Source organism: Lynx canadensis, chromosome C1 (genome assembly GCF_007474595.2).
Source record: "Lynx canadensis isolate LIC74 chromosome C1, mLynCan4.pri.v2, whole genome shotgun sequence".
NCBI classification, from domain to species: Eukaryota; Metazoa; Chordata; class Mammalia; order Carnivora; family Felidae; genus Lynx; species Lynx canadensis.
Window position 1 is genome coordinate 72174595 of NC_044310.1, and position 23574 is coordinate 72198168.

General features: G+C 36.9%; 1 protein-coding gene across 1 annotated transcript in view; it reads right to left on the reverse strand.

The window, feature by feature from the left end:
* COL24A1 (collagen type XXIV alpha 1 chain) overlaps window positions 1–23574 on the reverse strand; it is a 385490-nt gene that overhangs the window by 274076 nt on the left and 87840 nt on the right. The window contains 5 exon segments of the mRNA XM_032594090.1: window positions 13641–13694; window positions 18389–18442; window positions 18704–18757; window positions 19006–19050; window positions 19128–19181. Coding sequence (XP_032449981.1) covers window positions 13641–13694; window positions 18389–18442; window positions 18704–18757; window positions 19006–19050; window positions 19128–19181 — 261 coding nt within the window.

The following is a 23574-nucleotide window of genomic DNA, read 5'->3' on the forward strand; positions in this document are numbered from 1 at the left end:
ATCATCTTCAATGGGGAAAAACTGAGATCTTTTTCTCTATGGTCAAAAACAAGGCAGGGATGTCCACTCTGACCAGTGTTATTTAACACAGTATTAGAAGTCCTGGCCACAGCATTCAGACAATAAAAAGAAATGAAAAGTGCCCCAATTGGCAGGGAAGAAGTAACTTGCACTATTTGCAGATGACATGATACTCTATACAGAAAACCTGAAGACTCCACCAAAAAATTGCTAGAAGTGAAAAATGTATTCAATAAAATTGCATAATACAAAATCAATGTAGAGAAATCGGTTGCATGTCTACACACCAATAATGAAACAGCAGAAAGAGAAATTAAGGAATAAATCTCATCTACAATTCCACCTAAAACAACAAGGTACCTAGGAAGAAACCTAACCAAAGAGGTGAAAGACGTGTACTCAGGAAACTTAAAACACTGATGAAATTCCAGATGACACAAAGAAATGGAAAGACATTCCATGGTCATGGATCAAAAGAACAAATATTGGTAAAATGTCTATACTATCCAAAGCAATCTACACATTTAATGCAATCCCTATCAAAGTACTAACAGCATTTTCCACAGAGCTAGAATAAACAATCCTAAAATTTATATGGAACCACAAAAGACCTCAAAGAGCCAAAGCAATCTTGAAAAAGAAAGGCAAAGCTGGAGGCACCACAACTCTGGACTTCAAATTTTATTACAGAGCTATAGCAATGAAAACAGTATGGTACTAGTACAAAAACAGACACATAGGTCAATAGAACATAACAGAAAACCCAGAAATAAACCCACAACTGTATGGTGAATTAATCTTTGACAAAGCAGGAAAGACTATCCAATGAGAAAAAGAGAGTCTCTTCAACAAATGGTGTTGGGAAAACTGGACAGCTACACGCAAAAGAATGAAACTGGACCATTTTCTTATAACATACACAAAAATAAAGTCAAAATGGACTAAAGACCTAAATGTGAGACCTAAAACCATATGACTCCTAGAAGAAGACACAGGCAGTAACTTATCTGACATGGGCTGTAGCAATATTTTTCTAGCTAGGTCTCCTGAGGCAAGGGAAATAAGAGTAATAATAAACTATTGGGACTGCATCAAAATAAAAAGCTCCTGCACAGTGAAGGAAATAATCAACAAAACTAAAGGGCAATCTACAGAATGAGAGAAGATATTTGCAAATGACATATCTAACAAAGGGTTAGTATCCAAAACATACAAAGAACTCATAAAATTCAACACCAAAAAACTAATAATCCAATTAAAAACTGGCAGAAGACATGAACACACATTTCTCCAAAGACATAGAGATGGCCAATAGACACATGAAAAGATGTTCATCATCACTTACCATCAGGGAAATGCGAATGAAAACTACAATGAGTTTAATTGTATCACCTCACATCTGTCAGAACGGCTAAAGTCAATAAGACAACAAACAACAGTTGCTGGCAAGGATACTGGTAAAAAGGAAACTTCATGCACCATTGGTGGGAATGCAAACCTGTGCAGCCACTCTGAAAAACAGTATGGAGCTTCTTCAAAAAGCTAAAAATACAAATATACTTTGATCCAGCAATCACCCTACTGGGTATTTACCCCCAAAATTACAAAAAAAAAAACACTAATTCAAAGAGATACAGGCACCCTGATGTTTATAGCAGCATTATCTACAATAGCCAAGATATGGAAGCAGCCCAAGTGTCCACTGATTGATGAATGGATAAAGAAGATGTGGTATATATGTACAAAATGAAATACTATTCAGCCATAAAAAATAATGAAATCTTGACATTTGCAAACAACAGAGTTAGAGAATATAATGCCAAGCAAAACAAGTCAGAGAAAGACAAATACCATATGATTTCACTCATATGTGGCATTTAAGAAACAAAACAGACAAGCAAAGTGTAAAACATAGAGAGAGAGAAATCAAGAAGCAGACTCTTAATTGTAGAGAACAAACTGATGGGTACCAGAGGGGAAGGGGTTAGGGGGAAGGGTTAAAAAGGTGAGGGGATTGAGGAGTGCACTTGTGATGATGAGCACTAGGTGATGTACTGAATTGTTGAATCACTATATTGTATATCTGAAACTAATACAATATTTGTATGTTAACTAACTGGAATTAAAATTAAACTCTTAAAAAACCCAATGTGATGTACACACACACACACACACACACACACACACACACAGGAATATACTAAGCCAGAAAAGAAAGAATGAAATCTTGACATTTGAGACAACACAAATGAACCTGGAGTGCATTATGCTACATGAAATAAGCCAGAAGAAAAAGAAAAATACTGTATTTTATCACTTCTATGTAGAATCTTAAAAAAAATAGCTGATTTCATATTAACAGAGATTAGAATGGTGGCTGAGAGTGACTGGGGGGAGGCAAAACAAGGTGTATAGGTTCAGTTATAAGAATACAATAACATGAATAGAGATGTACAGTTAGAAGAAGAATAAGTTCTGAGAATCTAATGTACAGCATGGTGACTATAGTTAAAAATATGGTATATTTGAGATTTAGGTTCTGGGAAGGTGGAAGCGTAGGAGGACGCTGGGCTCACCTCGTCCTGCTGATCACTTAGATTCCACCCACATCTGCCTAAATAACCCAGGAAACTGCCAGAAGACTAGCAGAACGGATTCTCTGGAGCCAAGCATAGAGAAGAGCCCACGGAAGAGGGTAGGAAGGGCGGAGAGGCAGTGTGTGCTACAGGGACTGGCAGAAGGGAGCTGGGGGCAGTGGAGGGGCAGCCCACCAGGCAGGGCAGAGCCCCCGAAGTTTGGCTTGCAAAAGCGGAGGGGCTGGACTGCGTGAGTTCTGACAGCCAGAGGGACTTCACATCTGGAATGTTAGAAGTCAACAGCTCTGCTCTCGGAGAGCAGGGAGGGTGACAGGACGCTGGGAAGGAGAATTGTTGAGCCCCGGAAGACAAAGCTCAGCTCTGCAGGGGAACAAAGGCACTGGCAAGCAACATTTCCCTCTCCCATCTCCCAACTGAAATTCCAAAGGAACCAATTCCCGTCACCAAACTTGCTCGTACCATGCAAACATCCAACGCTGTGCTTCTGTGGATCCATCCCTCCGACGGGCCTGCCTCCCTCCTGGTGCGACAGGGCCCCTCCCGCAGGGGCCACCTAAGGCAAAGTGAGCTAAGCCTACCCCTCCCGCCCCTGTGCACCTTGCTGATCCACCCCAGCTAATACATCCTTGGCCAGATCCCATCGAAGCAGCACCACAAGCCTGGCAGTGTGCAACCAGCCCAGACAGGGGCCACACCACTTCAGTGAGTCCTGCCCCTGGGAGAGGGGAAGATAAGGTACACACCAGACTGACTATGGCCCCAGCAGTGGGCTGGGGGCAGACATCGGGTCTGACTGCGGCCCCACCCACCAACACAAGTTTCTCTGGACAGCATAGGGGAAGTGCCCTGCAGTTTGGAGCTACCTCAGGGACTACCCAAAATGACAAGACGGAAGAATTCTCCTCAAAAGAACTCCAGCTAACGAATTGATCAAAACCGATTTAAGCAATATAATGCAACAAGAATTTTATAATAATAGTCATAAAATTAATCGCTGGGCTTGAAAAAAGCAGAGAGGACAGCAGAGAATCTATTGCTACAGGGATCAAGGGGCTAAAAAATAGTCACGAGGAATTAAAAAATGCTATAAATGAGGTGCAAAATAAAATGGAGGTGGCCATAGCATGGATTGAAGAGGCAGAGGAGAGAATAGGTGAATTAGAAGATAAAATTATGGAAAAAGAGGAAGCTGAGAAAAAGAGAGATAAAAAAATCCAGGAGTATGAGGGGAGAAGTGGAGAACTAAGTAATGCAATCAAATGGAACAATATCCGTATCATAGGTATTCTAGAAGAAGAAGAAGAAGAAGAAGAGAGAGAAAGGGGCTGAAGGTGTACTTGAACAAATCATAGCTTAGAACTTCCCTATCTGGGGAAGGAAACAGGTATTGAAATCCAAGATGCACAGAGAGCTCCCTTCAGACGTAACTTGAATCGATCTTCTGTACGACATATCATAGTGAAACTTGCAAAATACAAGGATAAAGAAAGAATTCTGAAAGCAGCTAGGGATAAACAGGCCCTAACTTACAAAGGTAGACATATCTACAGAAACTTGGCAGGCCAGAAAGGAATGACAGGAAATCTTTAATGTGATGAACATAAAAAATATGCAGCCAAGATTCCTTTATCCAGCAAGTCTGTCATTTAGAATAGAAGGAGAGATAAAGGTTTTCACAAACAAACAAAAACTGAAGGAACTCATCACCACGAAACCAGCCCTACAAGAGATCCTAAGGGGGATTCTGTGAGTGAAATGTTGCAAGGACCACAAAGTACCAGAGACATCACTACAAGCATGAAAACTACAGACATCACAATGACTCTAAACCCGTATCTTTCTATACTAACACTGAATGTAAATGGACTAAATGCTCTAACGAAAAGACACAGGGTATCAGAATGGATAAAAAAATCAAGACCCATCTATTTGCTGCCTACAAGAGACCCATTTAGACCTGATGACACCTTCAGATTGAAAGTGAAGGGATGGAGAACTATCATGCTACTGGAAGTCAAAAGAAAGCTGGAGTAGCCATACTTATATCAGACAAACTAGACTTTAAATTAAGGGCTGTAACAAGAGATAAAGAAGGGAATTATATAATTATTACAGGGTCTATTCATCAGGAAGAACTAACAATTACGAATCTCTATGCACCGAATACGGGAGCCCCCAAATATATAAAACAATTAATCACAAACATAAGCAACCTTGTTGATAACAATGTGGTAACTGAAGGGGACTTTAACACCTCATTTACAACAATGGATAGATCATCTAGACACAGGATCAGTAAAGAAACAGGGCCCTGAATGATACATTGAATCAGATGGACTTGACAGATATATTTAGAACTCTGCATCCCAAAGCAACAGAATATACTTTCTTCTCCAGTGCACATGGAACATTCTCCAAGATAGATCACATACTGGGTCACAAAACAGCCCTTAATAAGTATAAAAGAACTGAGATCATACCATGCACACTTTCAGACCACAATGCTATGAAACTTGAAATCAACCACAGGAAAAATCTGGAAAACCTCCAAAAGCAGGGAGGTTAAAGAACACCCTACTAAAGAATCAATGGGTCAACCAGGCAATTAGGGAAGAAATTTAAAAATATACGGAAACAAATGAAAATGAAAATAAAACAATCCAAATGCTTTGGGATGCAGTGAAGGCAGTCCTGAGAGGAAAATACGTTGCAATCCAGGCCTATCTCAAGAAACAAGAAAAATCCCAAATACAAAATCTAACAGCACACCTAAAGGAAATAGAAGCAGAACAGCAAAGGCAGCCTAAACCCAGCAGAAGAAGAGAAATAATAAAGATCATAGCAGAAATAAACAATATAGAATCTAAAAACACTGTAGAGCAGATCAATGAAACCAAGAGTTGGTTTTTTGAAAAAATAAACCAAATTGGTAAACCTCTAGCCACGCTTCTCAAAAAGAAAAGGGAAATGACCCAAATAGATAAAATCATGAATGAAAATGGAATTATTACAACCAATCCCTCAGAAATACAAGCAATTATCAGGGAATACTATGAAAAATTATATGCCAACAAACTGGACAACCTGGAAGAAATGGACAAATTCCTAAGCACCCACACACTTCCAAAATTCAAACAGAAAAAAACAGAAAACTTGAACAGACCCATAACCAGTGAAGAAATGGAATCAGTTATCAAAAATCTCCCAAAAAATAAGAGTCAAGGACCAGATGGCTTCCCTGGGGAATTCTACCAGCCATTTATTTATTTATTTATTTATTTTTTAACATTTATTTATTTATTTATTTATTTATTTATTTATTTATTATTATTTTTTTTTATTTTATATATGAAATTTATTGTCAAATTGGTTTCCATACAACACCCAGTGCTCATCCCAAAAGGTGCCCTCTTCAATACCCATCACTCACCCTCCCCTCCCTCCCACCCCCCATCAACCCTCAGTTTGTTCTCAGTTTTTAACAGTCTCTTATGCTTTGGCTCTCTCCCACTCTAACCTCTTTTTTTTTTGTTCCTTCCCCTCCCCCATGGGTTCCTGTTAAGTTTCTCAGGATCCACATAAGAGTGAAACCATATGGTATCTGTCTTTCTCTGTATGGCTTATTTCACTTAGCATCACACTCTCCAGTTCCATCCACGTTGCTACAAAAGGCCATATTTCATTTTCTACCAGCCATTTAAAGCAGAGATAATACCTATCCTTCTCTAGCTGTTCCAAAAAACAGAAAGGGAAGAAAAACTTCCAGACTCGTTCTATGAAGCCAGCATTACTTTGATTCCCAAACCAGACAGAGACCCAGCAAAAAAAGAGAACTACAGGCCAATATTTCTGATGAATATGGATGCAAAAATTCTCAACAAGATACTAGCAAATCGAATTCAACAGCATATAAAAAGAATTATTCACCATGATCAAGTGGGATTCATTCCTGGGCTGCAGGGCTGGTTCAACATTTGCAAATCAATCAATGTGATACATCACATTAATAAAAGAAAAGATAAGAACCATATGATCCCGTCAATCGATGCAGATAAAGCATTTGACAAAATTCAGCATCTTTTCTTAATAAAAACCCTTGAGAAAGTCGGGAGAGAAGGAACATACCTAAACATTATCAAAGGCATTTATGAAAAGCCCACAGCTAATATCATCTTCAATGAGGAAAAACTGAAAGCTTTCCCCCCGAGATCAGGAACACAACAGGGATGTCCACTGTCACTGCTGTTGTTTAACATAGTGTTGGAAGTTCTGTGGGGCACCTGGGTGGCTCAGTTGGTTGAGAATCTGACTTCGGCTCAGGTCATGATCCTGCAATCTGTGAGTTCAAGCCCTGCGTCAGGCTCTGTGCTGACAGCTCAGAGCCTGGAGCCTGCTTCGGATTCTGTGTCTCCCTCTCTCTCTGCCCCTCCCCCACTCATGCTCTGTCTCTCTGTCAAAAATAAACAAACATCAAAAAAATTAAAAACAAAAAACAGCGTTGGAAGTTCTAGGATCAGCAATCAGACAACAAAAGGAAATTAAAGCCATCAAAATTGGCAAAGATGAAGTCAAACTTTCACTTTTTGCAGATAACATGGTATTATACATGGAAAACCCAATAGACTCCACCAAAAGTCTCCTACAACTGATACATGAAGTTAGCAAAGTCACAGGATATAAAATTAACGTACAGAAATCAGTTGCATTCTTATACACTAATAGTGAAGCAAGAGAAAGACAAATAAAGAAACTGATCCCATTCACAATTGCACCAAGAAGCATAAAATACCTAGGAATAAACCTAACCAAAGATGTAAAAGATCTGTATGCTGAAAACTATAGAAAGCTGATGAAGGAAATTGAAGAAGATACAAAGGAATGGAAAAACATTCTATGCTCATGGATTGGAAGAATAAATATTGCTAAAATGTCAATACTACCCAAAGCAATCTACACATTCAATGCAATCCCAATCAAAATCGCATCAGCATTCTTCTCGAAGCTAGAACAAGCAATCCTAAAATTTATATGGAACACAAAAGACCCCGAATAGCCAAAGTAATTTTGAAGAAGACCAAAGCGGGAGGCATCACAATCCCAGACTTTAGCCTCTACTACAAAGCTGTAATCATCAAGACAGCATGGTATTGGCACAAAAACAGACACATAGACCAATGGAATAGAATAGAGACTCCAGAATTGGACCCACAAAAGTATGGCCAACTAATCTTTGACAAAGCAGGAAAGAATATCCAATGGAAAATAGTCTCTTTAACAAATGGTGCTGGGAGAACTGGACAGCAACATGCCAAAAAATGAAACTAGACCACTTTCTCACACCACTCACAAAAATAAACTCAAAATTGATGAAGGACCTGAATGTGAGGCAGGAAACCATCAAAACCCTAGAGGAGAAAGCAGGAAAAGACCTCTCTGACCTCAGCTGCAGCAATTTCTTACTTGACACATCTCTAAAGGCAAGGTAATAAAAGCAAAAACAAACTATTGGGACCTCATGAAGATAAAAAGCTTCTGCACTGAAAAGGAAACAATCAACGAAACTAAAAGGCAACTGACGGAATGGGAAAAGATATTTGCAAATGACATATCGGACAAAGGGCTAGTATCCAAAATCTATAAAGAACTCACCAAACTCCACACCCAAAAAACAAATAATCCAGTGAAGAAATGGGCAGAAGACATGAATAGACACTTTTCTAAAGAAGATATCCAGATGGCCAACAGGCACATGAGAAGATGCTCAATATCACTCCTCATCAGGGAAATACAAATCAAAACCACACTGAGGGGCGCCTGGGTGGCTTAGTCGGTTAAGCGTCCGACTTCAGCCAGGTCACGATCTCGTGGTCCATGAGTTCGAGCCCCGCGTTGGGCTCTGGGCTGATGGCTCAGAGCCTGGAGCCTGTTTCCGATTCTGTGTCTCCCTCTCTCTCTGCCCCTCCCCCGTTCATGCTCTGTCTCTCTCTCTCTCTCTCAAAAATAAATAAATGTTCAAAAAAATTTATAAAAAAAAAAAAACCACACTGAGATATCACCTCATGCCAGTCAGAGTGGCTAAAATAAACAAATCAGGAGACTATAGATGCTGGCGAGGATGTGGAGAAACGGGAACCCTCTTGCACTGTTGGTAGGAATGCAAACTGGTGCAGCCACTCTGGAAAACAGTGTGGAGGTTCCTTGAAAAATTAAAAATAGATTTACCCTATGACCCAGAAATAGCACTGCTAGGAATTTACCCAAAGGATACAGGAGTGCTGATGCTTAGGGCACTTGTACCCCAATGTTTACAGCAGCACTTTCAACAATAGCCAAATTATGGAAAGAGCCTAAATGTCCATCAACTGATGAATGGATAAAGAAGTTGTGGTCTATATACACAATGGAATACTGCTTGGCAATGAGAAAGAATGAAATATGGCCTTTTGTAGCAATGTGGATGGAACTGGAGAGTGTTATGCTAAGTGAAATAAGTCATACAGAGAAAGACAGATACCATATGTTTTCACTCTTATGTGGTTCCTGAGAAACTTAACAGAAGACCATGGGGGAGGGGAGAGGAAAAAAAAAGTTACAGAGAGGGAAGGAGGCAAACCATAAGAGACTCTTAAAAACTGAGAATAAACTGAGGGTTGATGGGGGGTGGGAGGGAGGAGAAGTGGGTGATGGGCATTGAGGAGGGCACCTGTTGGGATGAGCACTGGGTGTTGTATGGAAACCAATCTGACAATAAACTTCATATTTTAAAAAATGAAAAAGAAACAAACAAATATGGTATATTTGAAAGTTGCTGAGAGTAGATCTTAAGCATTTTCACCAAAAAGAAAATAAAGAGTTAACTATGGAAGGTGATGGATATGCTGATTATATTCATCTTGGTAATCATTTCACAATGTATTGTACATATCAAATCATTACATTATATACTTTAAGTATATACAATCATATTTTTAATCTAAGGAAGAAGAGATTCACATAAGTGAATATTTCACTGTTTTGGCCAGTAGGACGTTCAGACTCAAATTTACAATACAGTTCCAATAAAAAGTATTGGACTTTGTGGCTATATTTTGGGAAGATGGTTTTTCAATCTCAGCTGAGTTCTTAATACAGCTCAGGAATTATTTTATAAGTCTCTAGTTACTTCCCCACTTACTCTTCACAAATCTACTCAAGCACCCTCTTTCTGGATGCACCCAGTCCTCTTAGTCTTGGGATCGTCTCATATTTATAAAGAAAACAGAATCTATCCTATTTGATCTCTTTCAACGTCTTTCTCCTTTTAAAACAAATCCCTATACTTGTGCTATGCATAATACATTTATTCTTGTTCCTCCTTGCTTTTTAGAGAAATGTGAATTTGGGTGCAACATTCAAGTTTTATAGTGATTGGTTCTCACCCAGTACTAAATATTTTTTAATTTCCAAAGTGATTTTTTTCTTTTCTCTGTGCTTTTAAGTTACCAAAGTTTATCTTACTGCCTTTAAATTGTTAATTTAAAACCGATTGCACTGTAGATAGAGAAATTAGCCTTCGGGGTGAATGTCCAGGTGTAGTATTTTCAAACCTTGTTTCATACATTCTCCCTAAATGATTTCATCTGTTAACAGCTGCTTCATCTAATACCACCATGTGGATGACAACAAATAATTATCTCTAGTCCTATTCTCTTCTGAGTTTCAGGTCTATAGTTTTCTATACACTTATGAGACTAATTTCCTATATGTCCAACAGGCTCTGCAGTCCTAACAATCTCAAAACCAAAGCATTATCTCTACCCCTCTGAATATCTTCCTCCTTCTCCCTTTTTACTATTTTTAGACTGGTAATCCCAGGGGCACCTGGGTGGCCTAGTCGGTTAAGCGTCTGGCTTTGGCTTAGGTCATGATCTCACTGTTCGTGGGTTCAAGCCCTGTGTTGGGCTCTGTGCTGACAGCCCAGAGCCTGGAGCCTGCTTCGGATTCTCTGTCTCCCTCTCTCTCTGCCCCTCCTCCACTTGTGCTCTGTCCCTCTCTCAAAAATAAATAAACATTAAAAAAAATGTTTTTAGAATGGTGATCCCACTTTCTACCCAACTTTTCAAGCAAGAAACATTAAAATTGTCTCTTATTGCTCTCTTACACAAACTAAATGAACAGAACTGAGTGGTTCAAGTGCTGTGAATTGTATACCCTAATTATTTCTGGAAGCCATCCTCTCTTCTCTATTTTAATAGGCTCTCATTATTTATAGCCTGGTCTTGCCTTACTTATCCTCCTAAATAGCCTCCAATTAGTCTTCTCACCTCTCCCTTCTTTCTTTTTTACCTTGGTGCTCCTGCTACCATGCATCTGTTGAAAACACAAGTCTGATGATTTCATTCCCCTTGCTTAAAAATCTTTGATCACTGCCTATAGTATAAAGTCTAAATTTAGCACTACATATAAAACCCCTTATCTGAGAAAAGTCATGTACTATACAGGTAGAAACTTTTGAGTCTTGATACAATATTAAACATACTATTGTAAAGTCTTAGATCTGCAATTCTATCAAAAGCCTAATGTTGAGAGGGATTTGGATAAAAGTGTTGCCTCATATAACTGCCTATACATTATATTCTTATGTTTAAAAAAGTATGATCTTGGGGCGCCTGGGTGCGCAGTTGGTTAAGTGTCCGACTTCAGCCAGGTCACGATCTCGCGGTCCGTGAGTTCGAGCCCCGCGTCCGGCTCTGGGCTAATGGCTCAGAGCCTGGAGCCTGTTTCCGATTCTGTGTCTCCCTCTCTCTCTGCCCCTCCCCTGTTCATGCTCTGTCTCTCTCTGTCCCAAAAATAAATAAACGTTGAAAAAAAAATTTTTTTTAATAAAAAAAAATAAAAAAAATAAAAAAAAATAAAAAAGTATGATCTTTAGATTAGGCCCCTTTCCCAAAAAAACCTTGACCAATTATGAGAATACAGGTTACATCTTTGGCTCAATGAAAACATTTAATGCAGCTGAGCAGGAGGAATGGGTACAGTCTGACAAGGTTAGAGCTCAGGACTTTGTATTAGTAGTGCAAAAATCAAGACAATGAGACAATGCTTTGAATGATGATTGCAAATCATTAAATCTCTAAGGCAACAGAAAAAGAAAAGAAACATCTTTGGAAGACCAAGTACTAAGTAAAAACATGGCCCATGCATCCATCCTTTAACCTAGCTTTAGGAAAAAGAAGAAAACCATACTGATTATAAGGCAGTGACACAGTCCTTCTTAGCATGCAAACTATCTGTAACTGTTACAATAGAACAACCCATGTTCAAAGGCACCTGGGTGGCTCCGTAAGTTAAGTGTCCAACTTCAGCTCCACTATGAGCTCATGGTTCGTGAATTCAAGCCTCACATCGAACTCTGTGTTGATGGCTCAGAGTCTGGAGCCTGCTTCAGATTCTGTGTGTGCATCTTTCTCTCTCTGCCTCTCCCTGCTACCACTCTGTGTGTGTCTCTCTCAAAATGAACATTAAAAAAATTTTTTTAAAAAAGAACAACCCATGTTCATAATAAATCATCTTTAAGGCTAGTAAAAGATAAATTAGGTCTGTATCCTCAGTATGAGAAGACAGGTAAATAGAATTCATTCCAGGCAGGTTTTCATGAAAAATTATTAAAAGCAAACAGGCTCATAAAATATATAAAGTTATATTAATGTGTTAATTACTATTTTAATTATCTGTTAATAATTACTTCAATTACTCAAAACAATTTCTTTCTTTCCAGAATGGTGACGTCAATATATTACTGTATTTTATCTCCTACTATATCCCTATTAATAAAACTAGGTACAATGTAGATTTTTAGATTTTTGAACTACCAATATGCAATGTATTTTTAAATTAGACAATAAGTATTAATAGGCATTGACTGAAGAAATCAACCAACCCTGAAAGACAGCTGCAGGGTAAGAAGTAGATTTTATGGTTTACAAAGAGAGGGAGAAAGCATCAGTAGAATGCTATTTCTAGAAATTCTGCCTGCTACTCTGACACTGAGGGGATTTTATTGCTATGATTTATTTATTCTGAAGCCAAATTCATTTTCTCAGCTTTATTGCTGCATCTATGACTCTGAATTAGGTGTGTATGTGTATGTATAGGTGTATATATGTATTTTTGGCTTATATTTCTGAATATGTGTATTTTTGGCTTATATTTCTGAATTAGAGTGAACTTCAGAAGTTATCTCCATGTGGTATATAGCTTTGACTCATAAAATGATTTTTAAATTTTTTTTAATGTTTATTCATTTTTTGAGAGACAGAGATAGAGTGGGGGAAGGGCAGAGAGAGAGGGAGACACAGAATCCGAAGCAAGTTCCAGGCTCTGAACTGACAGCACAGAGCCTGACGTGGGGCTTGAGCTCACAGAACATGAGATCGTGACCTGAGCTGAAGTCGGACACTTAAACGACTGAGCCACCCAGGCACCCCAACTCATAAAATGATTTTTAAAAAAACTAAAATGTTTCATCTAAGAACCTTGTGTTCTATGTGAACTTGCAGGGAAAAAAAAAAAAAAAGATACTCCAGATCAAGCATTCAGCCAAAGTCAAAATTTCAAAGAATAAACAAGTAAATTTGATATATGTACTACAGACTTAATTGTATTTATTCTAGAATATGAGATCCAAATGATATATGCATATAACAAAAATTGGAAGCATTTTGTATTAAAAATTCAGTGGAGCTTATCCTGAAATTTGATTTTAAACCCCAAGTATGTGTTATTATAATTATTGTTCAGAATAAATAAATCAGCTGTGATCTAATAAGGACTATAATGTGGTTAATACCTTTCTAGTTCCTTGGGATCACTGTTGCATACTTTCTGACATAGGAGAAAAAAATTTAATACAAACTATTTACAAAGATATAAACTTTAAAGAGAATCTTTCTTAAGCCTATTATGTAAAAACATGCTTTACAAGCAAGTTTAATTTTTTTCAACTTTTATTTCAAATTTGTTATCTTCCAACCAACATTTTACCTCTGGTCCTGGAGGGCCACATGGTCCTTGGGGTCCTGGGTCACCCATTTGGCCCTAAAATGGGGGTGAGAGTCAGCGTATAAGCATTAACCTAATAAATACAAGTTAAAATGGAGACAGACATATGTAAGCAAACAAGTCAATGTATTATGCCGCACAAAATTATAATGACTTTTTAGCAAACAGCACTCAATATATTATGTCAAACAAGGTTGTCACTACCATTCAGAAAGACTTAATTTGTAACCATCATCTCTGTGGAAAACTTACTTTTACCACTTGTATGGATGTAATATATATTTACTCCTAAGTGCTGGAGATACAAATTACTGAGTTAAGCGCTCAAATCAAGAAGTGTGTGTGTGTGTGTGTGTGTGTTATCCAGAGATAATAAAGTTTGACTCAACAAGGTGGAGGACTCTAGATGAGGAATTACTTTTATAAATAACCAGAGTCCTGGGACTATCCCTGAAAATTCCTCTTTCCGTTGATACTACAAGGGGCCCGATTTAGCAATCAAGAATTATGTGGATTTAAGTCCTTGTTGCTTAATCTCTATTAGCCTCAGTTTCCTCACTAATAAAATAGGAAAATAATGCTAACAGTATTAACATTGTTACAGAGTCATTGTGAGGATTAGAGACAATACATGCAAGGTTCCTAGCACAGTGCCTGGCACATAGAAAGTACTCACTAAATGTTAACCAATTCTATAACCATTAATTATTCCCTTCATGTCCTCTATCCTTTCCTGGATGATACCTATAATTCCTAGATTGTTTGATCATTATATTAAAATGCTGAGGATTTCTTTTCAATATCTCTGAAGCCATTTTCTGACTTCATTTTCTGACTTCATTTTCTGACTTTCATTTGGATTAACAAAGTGAAATCAGGGCCAGAGAGAAGATTCAGAGGAGAGACAAGTGGTCATAAAGCCTGAAACTAGAAAGGGCTGGCAATGTTCTCAAGAGATTGAAGTATAGAACAGGGGGGACCAGTAGTCTAATACCCTTGTTTTCATAAGAGAAACTGTTGAATTCATTATTTCTGTCACATTAAATTTCTATTCAAGTTTCAGATTTGACTTAATAGGCCTCAAATTACTATATAGAAATTTATTTCTATATATATAGAAATATTTATTTCTATATATATAGAAAATATATAGAAATACAAGATATATTTATTTCTATATATATAGAAAATATATAGAAATACAAGATATAGTATGCATTTATTCACATCTCAAGAAGTAAAGCACCGTTTTCCATAAGCACTAAATTCATTCTCATACATTGCTTAGATATCTGAGTTTCAGGACATAAAACAGTACACAATGAAACTACTGCAATCAAATTTAGAGAAAATTAATAGTATTACATAAAACGTCATTTAACTTCTCCTAAGTAAACAAAATCATCATCCGTCATAATCAATATCTAGAGGAGGCTTACATTACTAAAATGGCAAGTACCTCTCTTAAAGAAAGATAGAGCTCTCACTGGAGACCTCTGGTGGCAAAAAGCAAACCAGAAGTTAAATTTACAAGCTGTGAAGGAAAAATACCTACTAGGTCTTTGTTTTCAGAAATACTAATCGACAACCAGATACTTAAAAACACACATTTTGGAATAATTTCGTTCATTCTTCAGAATGAATCTTCACTTTGAAAAACTTCAGCTGGAAGTTTCCTCAAATGTCAAGTCTCTTTTATAAAAACTGAGTTTTCAAGTAAGTTTTAGACAAGGGAGTAATGATTACATACACCTCTGTAATTGACAGCAACTTCTAGTTAAATGTATGGAAAGAACATAATAATTGTCTTTGTTTTTTTTTTTTTAATTTAACATTTATTTATTTTTGACAGAGAGAGACAGAGCATGAATGGGGGAGGAACAGAGAGAGAGGGAGACACAGAATCCAAAGTGGCTCCAAGCTGTGAGCTGTCAGCACAGAGCCTGAAGCAGGCCTCAAACCCATGAACTCTGAGATCAAGACCTGAGCTGAAGTCGGACACTAAACCGACTGAGCCACCTAGGTACCCCAATAATGTCTTTGTTCTAAGGAAAGAATATTTCTTAACTTCTGATTGGTAGTTTTCTCTAGTTTTTAAATGCTTGTAGAGCAAAAGCTTCCTTATTGCAAAATGTAAAAAGCCTTCCAAATCAGGACATTCCTTCTTTTAGCTTGTAAATACTCTTTCATGTTACAACTTAGATTCATTTGGGGAAAAAAAAGTCACTAATGTCATCATCTTAGATAATAGAAAACCCAAAGTAGGAGATATAAAATAAGAAAGACATCCTTATGACTATGGCATTCTTTTCATGCTAGTAAACAAATGATTTAGATAGGCACTAACTTGTATAGTTTCTTTTTAATAGATAGAGTGCAAGCAATTTTTCATCCAACAACTGTCTCCTTCCATAACTGGGAAAAGTTTCCAGGTCAAACCTCTACAAGTTTTGTCTACTCATAAGATATAAACAAGTAATAAATAAAGTTAGAAACTAAAGATTCTCACAAATATTAATTCTTAAGTTTTTATCCTATCTTCGGTCTGATATATAATTTTTTTCAAAGAGTTGATAAAACAAAAAAATGGTCAAGTATCTCCTACCAAAGTCCCTGCCGACATTAAAAAATGTGTTGTTTTTTTTTTACCAGAATAATATAGAAAGGTACAAAATGAACAAGCAAAAAGCCTCATTCTTATCATCTTATGCTCCCTGAATCACTGCCCTAAAACACACATTAGAGTTGGTTCTGGTGATTTAGTCCAGGAAAAAAAAATTAAGGGTTTTAAAACCATGTGTTAAAGATGAGACAGATTCTCTGCCTTTTCTGTAGCTGAGACTAGAGAAATACTGGCAAACACTATCCCTGAGAGAGGCAACTAAAGAGTCACAGATTTGCAAGGAACCTTAAATATGATATAGTCTCTCAGTTTAAACAAGAAATTGGATATCACAGTGGTTAAATGCCCTGGGTGATGGCAAGTCAGGGCTGGGACTAAAATCTAAGTCTCTGTTTCTCAGACCAGTATATCCCTCCCTGCCCAGCAATAAACATGTTATCAATACAAACTGTGTCAAAAAGTAAGGAGAGGGGGAGACATTAAAAAGGTTTACTTTGTATAAGTATGTGAAGCATAACAGAATATTGGTATCATTTATTACTTAGTATTGTCCTTAGAAAATGTCTTGTACCAGCTCCTTTTATTATTATCAGAAGTCAGAAAACCCTCACACAATGAACAATGAAAATACAAGAAGTTAGGGTCTTACTTTGCCAACCATTGCAGATACGGTAAGTTCCTGTTACGTGGTTTAGAATCATCCTTGAGTAAAGGCTTTTTGCCAGCTTCACGACCTATTCTCATGTCCCTTATTTATGCACTTTGTAACTTCTAATATTCAACTGCTGAGCACATGTCTGGGTACAGGACTGACCAGGTATACCCTGAGTCTGAGGCAAAAACTAAGAAGAGCAAAGCTTACCATTAGACAAACAGATGTCATTAGACAAACAGATGCTGAAAACGGTTCTGTGGAATAAATAATTCCTGAGAGATGTACATGAAATGCTTGCACTGTTAGAAGCCAGACAGAATGGGGTATATAAAGTACTGTAACTTAAAGCTGCTTGCATCTGACAAAAAACCAAACAAGCCTGACATAGGAGGGTAGAGTTAGAGGGAACACGAAGATTTGCTCAGGAAAACAATAATCTTTTTTAAAATGTACATTTTAATGTTTTTTAATAAATTATAATTTTCCGTCTAACTTTTTCTATCTACAATCACCTTCACCTTCATAGAGTTGTAAACAATATTAAAATCCTAAAACAATCTTAAAATGTTAAATTCTCAGACAGTATGGCACAGTGGCTAAGTGCATGAGCTCTGACATAGGTGATTACCTGGGTTTTCCCAGGTGGCCACCAACTAACTACGAAAACTTGGGCAAGTTGTTCAACTTTATGTCTCAGTTCCCCTAATCTGTAAAATAAGAATAATAACAGTACCAACTTTATATGATTTATGTAAAGATTAAATTAGAGGCATAGACTTTCGAATAGTGACTGGAACTTTGTAAACACTCAGTAAATCTTAAATATAATAACTTTTATGATTTTTAATATATAGAGACATACTTTTAACTCATGTTTTAACCATTATTTAAATGATTTTAATTACTCAGTAATTTTAGTTGTATATTTTGTTCGGTTTTGTGTTAACTACAGTATAAGGTATCCTTTCTTTTCAACTAATTGATGCCCAAAGATTAAAAAAAAAGACAAAGAACTAGAATATTTTTGCTCACAGAGTGTGACATGCTATCTTTTCTTCACAATACTTTTTTTTTAATGAAATACATTGGAATGAAAGATATTTGGAAAAATTAAAATAGTATTTAAGGTGTTTTATATTTTCTGTTTTAAACACCCCATGTTTACTTGAAATACTATCCATGATAGATCAACCAAGATCTTTAGGGCTCTCAGAAATTTGGCTTGGCCTGGGATGGGGGGCAGGGGCAGGAGGATGAGGTCCAATACTCTGTGGAATGTGAGCTGAAAACTTCAAGGATTAGCTGTACCCTAAAAACTGAAGAGAAAACAATGCCAGCCTAGTAGGCTTATATCTTACTTCTTGTATTCCACTAATACCAACAATTGTCAAGACTCCTGCCATGCTGTGCACTTTGTGAATCATAAAGAACAAAGCAAAAGTTCAAACCTACTGAAGGTCCTGGCTTTCCTCTCATCCCTGGTGGTCCTGGAACACCAACAGCACCCTAAAAGAAGAGAATATTAGAGGAAAGATAGAAACTCTTACACCAAAAAAGGCAGATGTGCCTCTATTTACGAATTACTTACAAAATTCATGGAATTAATCCAAGAAAACTGAGAAACAAGACATGTAAAACCATATTGATACCATATCCTAATAAACTACATGGTTAAAATAATGATTATTCCTTTCTTTTCAAAGAATTTATAGTTTTTCACGGACTTTTTTTTGTATTTCTATAAACTTAATGGTAAAAAAAAGTTACCTTGTCTCCAGGATACCCTGGTTCTCCTGGCTCTCCTGCAATGCCTTGCTCACCCTAGAGGGCACAATTTTATACAAAGACATTTAAGCAACACAAACATGGCAATATTATACGAAAGTACAAATGTTTATGGAAGAACAGCTTCTTTATTTTTCCTACTTCTGAGAAAAATTGTATAACTGACAGTACAGATTGGATCCCATATATAAAAACAAAATATTTTATAAGTTGTGTTGACTGAAAAGAAAAAAAATAAATGTGATAAGAAATTAACTCTATGATAATGTAAATATTTAAATCACCTTATCACCTTTGATTCCAGGTAGGCCCTTATTCCCGGAAAGACCCTGAAAAAAAGAGGAGATGTTTTGTGACATTGTAGAGAAATTAAAGGGAGGTATCCATTATGTAGATACAGACATACCACAGGGCCAGGAATTCCAGAAGGTCCAAATGGTCCAATAGGGCCAACACTGCCCTGAAATGCAGTAAGACAGAAAGGCATCATTAAGCATACACTAGGATTAGAAAGAGAATAATGTAAACTTGATTAATTAACCCAGAACAGTTCGTCTCACTAAGTTCCTACATGTGCCTTGTTCTTCCACAATTTCTTTTTCTCTCCACATGTATAAATCATACCAATCTTTGAAACCTCAGTGAGGTCATCCTACTCCCGGAAGCCTATTCATACTGGTCAAGTCCACAAGGATCCTCCCTTTCCTTTAGCCCCTAAAATGCTTAACTGTCCATCACATTCATCTTGAAATATTTCTCCAACTAGTTAAAATCTTGAAGATAAGGGAAATATTTTAGTGCCATGTTCTCGGGATGTATTTGATAAATACTTCATTTGATCATCTTATATTTTTATTTCACCCATTTATTCAGGAAATACTTTTTGGGCAGTTACTATGTTCCAGGCATTCTAATGATTTTATTTCATGATCTGAAATTTGCAGAATGATAAAATACCATAATCTCAGGGATAAGCTGAGTACTGAACGAGACTACTCTTCTGGGCTTCTCTCATTCATTCATCATTTAACATTCGTTGGGCATAACATGTACACAGACACTGTAAAAGTGTTGAGGAAACAGATGAAAGAGACATGGTCAGCAATGCCAAGGTTCTCAGTTTAGTGCTCCAATGCAAGATCTCTCAAAAACATAACTACCACTATCATCTCCTGTAGGTAAGAGCCTTAGAAAAACTCCTCAAATACTTCATCTTAGAAGACAAAGGACAGTAGCCACAATAAGGGTATTTGAAAGTAAAATTTGAAAAAAATGGCTTGGGGATCACTTACAAGTTTTGTGTCAATGACACCTTCATTTTCCTTCTTTCTCTTACTACCTCCCTGTGCCTGGCTTCAAAGAACAAGTTGCTTTAAACCTCCCTTTTATGGTTCCCAAATGCTAAGAAACTCTTAAAGGTATATGTATCACAGTGCTAAAAAATGTTGCTCCTTTTAGTTACAATTCAAATTTCTCAGGAAAGCATCCCAGACCCTCGCTACCAGGTTTCCACCAACTCTCCTAGTTTTCTCTATTTCCATTTGTGCTTACTCCTCCTTTACGTCTCCCTCCTCCAAATCCTACATTCTAACCACAATGGACTGTTTTCCATTGTCTGAACATGCTCTCTGCTCTCTCTTTTCACATGCTCCAAGCCTTTGAAGATACAGTGACCAATACTGAAATGGCCTTCTACTGCACTTCACTAGTGAACCAGCAATATACTGCACTATATACTCCCCCCACCCCCACCCCGTCTTTCTAGTCTGAGCATTCTATGGAAGCAGAAGCACGTTTTATTGATTTTCTTATTTTCCAGTTCCAACATATAACTGACACACAACAGATGTGAAATAAAGTGTGGGATGAATACTGAAGGACCTGTCAGAATAGCCAGAATAAAAAAGAAATAACAAGTGCTGGAGGGGATGTAGAGAAAAAGGAATGCTTGTGCACAGTGGCAGAAATGCAAATGGGTACAGCCACCGTGGGAAAGAGTATGGAGGTTCGTCAAAAAATTGAAAGTAGAATTACCCTATGATCCAGAATTCTACTACTGGTATTTATCCAAAGAAAAGGAAAACACTAATTCAAAAAGATATATGCACCCTATGATTATTGCAGCATTACTTACAAGAGCCAAAATATGGAAGCAACCCAAGTGTCCATCCATAGATGGACATAGATGTCCACATATTATATATATTAAATGTGTAATATATATATTATATATTATACGTATAAAAATACGTATTATACGTATTATATATATATAATGGAATATTACTCAGCCACTAAAAAGACTGAGATCTTGCTACTTGTAACACCCATGGATGCACCTTTTACCCTAGGGTAAAATCCTAAGAAAATAAAGAAAGTCAAATGCCATATGATTTCACTCATACATGGGATTTAAAAAACAAAACAAATGAACACAGAAAAAAAAGAGACAAACAAAAAACAGACTCATAAATACAGATAATAAACTGGTGGTTGCTAGAGGGGAGGTGGGTGGGGGGATGGCTGAAATAGATAAAAGGGATTAAGAGTACATTTATGATGAGCACTGAATAATGTATAGAATTGTTGAATCATTATATTGTACACTTGAAACTAATATAACACTCTATGTCAATTATACTTGAGTAAAAAAAAACTAAAACAGTGATTCTAGAGCTCAATCTCCCAACATCAAAGAGCATTTCTAATAGTCTACATTTATAGAATACAAATTTCAGAATGGAAAATATGACATCTTTACTTCTAAGTGACTCTGAAAGTCTGTGAAATATAACTAAGATAAATTATTTCCAACATGTTTAATCCTGAAATATATGAGACTGTGAAAAGTAAGGAGTAATACTTTCCAACTTAATAAACAGATATGCAATATTAATACATCCCTGACAAATTCTGTCAGTAGGAACAATTGTTCTTATAATTACAGTGGCTAGTTTATGCAAAGTTCATAGCTTTAAAAATTATGAGAGTTTCAAAAAATACAATAAACATTTCTGTTTGGAAATTATGCAGCAATAATCTATGCACGTATGGAAAAATATAAGCAAATAAACAAATACTTCTTTTTCATCCTGCTGTTTTTTTCTATAGGCAATAATATTATTAACTTTGTTTCAGTAAATATATCACTGTGTGGAGTCTAGTATCTTCAGATGAATGTACTTTGTATGCATAATCTACTATTTTACTTTTTAGTGACTCTAAAAGAGAAATCACAAAATAGTAAGTGTTGAAAAATATCAAAGTACATACATGTTATAAAAGATTTAGCAAAATAGAGAATTAAAAAGTAAAATGGTATGGATGTAGAAACCTCCAAGAGACATCAAACATTTTGTGGTATGTTGCAAGTTGTGTGGAAAATCCTAGTCCTGAAAAACAATGGCTTTCTGAAAGCAACCCATGACAGGCTAAGAGCAGTTTTCAGTTCCACAAGGAAAATCTGAAGGCCTTCAGCACTCTCTCCCTACCATACTCCTTTTCCATGAGAAGACGGAGCAGACAGGAGAAATACTTCCACGTATGGCAGCTTAGCTGTCTGGGATATAGCACCAAAAGGAGAAGAGCCTCCCACAGAGCCAGAAATAATAATGAACTTTCGAGTCAAAGTGAGTCAAAGAGAGAGAGCTTAAGGATAGGCTCTTCAAATAAAACCAGCAGCCTCTAGCCAATTAGAGCTCATATGAGTGAGCACAGTGTAGGGAAGACCGTGCAACCACACCTACCCACACTCACAGGTTAAGAAAGCAAATGACAATGACAACCAGTTGCATGGAAAAAATCACTTAGAGAAAGCTATATTATCTCTTGTCGGAAACTATACTTCCTGTATGAAAACAAGCAGATGTAGGCTTGCAGATAAACTGGGTGAGCAAACTGTTTATTCTGAAATATAAAGGTTCTGTATCATCTTTCCCAATTATCTCCAAAACCTCAGCTCCTTCCATTCTGCTCCTATCCCCCCATACTTCTTAGGCTGCAATCCCCCAATTCCTCTTTGCATTTCCCAAACATTGTATTTTTTCCACTTCTTTTGTGCATTTAAGGATTCTTCTGCCTAAAGAGCCCTTTTCCTGTTTCTACTCCATTCCACTCATGCACAAATTTCAAGATACGATTAAAACGCATCTCTTTTGCGAAGACTCCTCTCCCAAGATAACATAAATTGCTCCTTTCTCACTGGTTTTTAGTCCATGATGGCAGTGATCACATTATATGACATTGCTTATTTTTCCTTCTATTCCACTATATTATAATGTTGCTAAAAATGGAAATCTTGTTTGTAGTTTTAGGCCTAGCAAAAGTCTAGTTCAGCATTTGATACATAGTAGATGCTCACATTATGTGGATTAAAAAATTTAATAAATATAAAATGGAGGTAGAAATACCTGCTTTATCTACTTTACATCTCATTGAAGAACAAATGAGATATGTGTGTGAAAAGTATAAAGTACTATCCATATCAATGTAGAGATGAGGATTACAAAGATGACTGTTAGTATCATCAGCCATTTTCTCTTCTCTAGGATCTCTTCCCATCTACCAAAGGGTAAATTGAGAAAGAGAAAGGACAAAACAAAAACAAAAACAGAAACACACAGTTATTTTTACTAAGCACTATTATGTGTTAGAACTGTGCTAAGTCCTGGAACTGAAAAATGAGTAAGAGTTCAGTGTTAGATGCAAAAGGAGAGGAAAGTGTTTCCGGTAGACAAACAAGTGCAAAGGCCATATCATAGGAAGGCTGCATGGCATCTGAGAATAAACAATTTTGCTAGTGTACAAAGTATGTTCTTAGGGTGCAGATGAGAACCAAGATAGTCTGGACATGC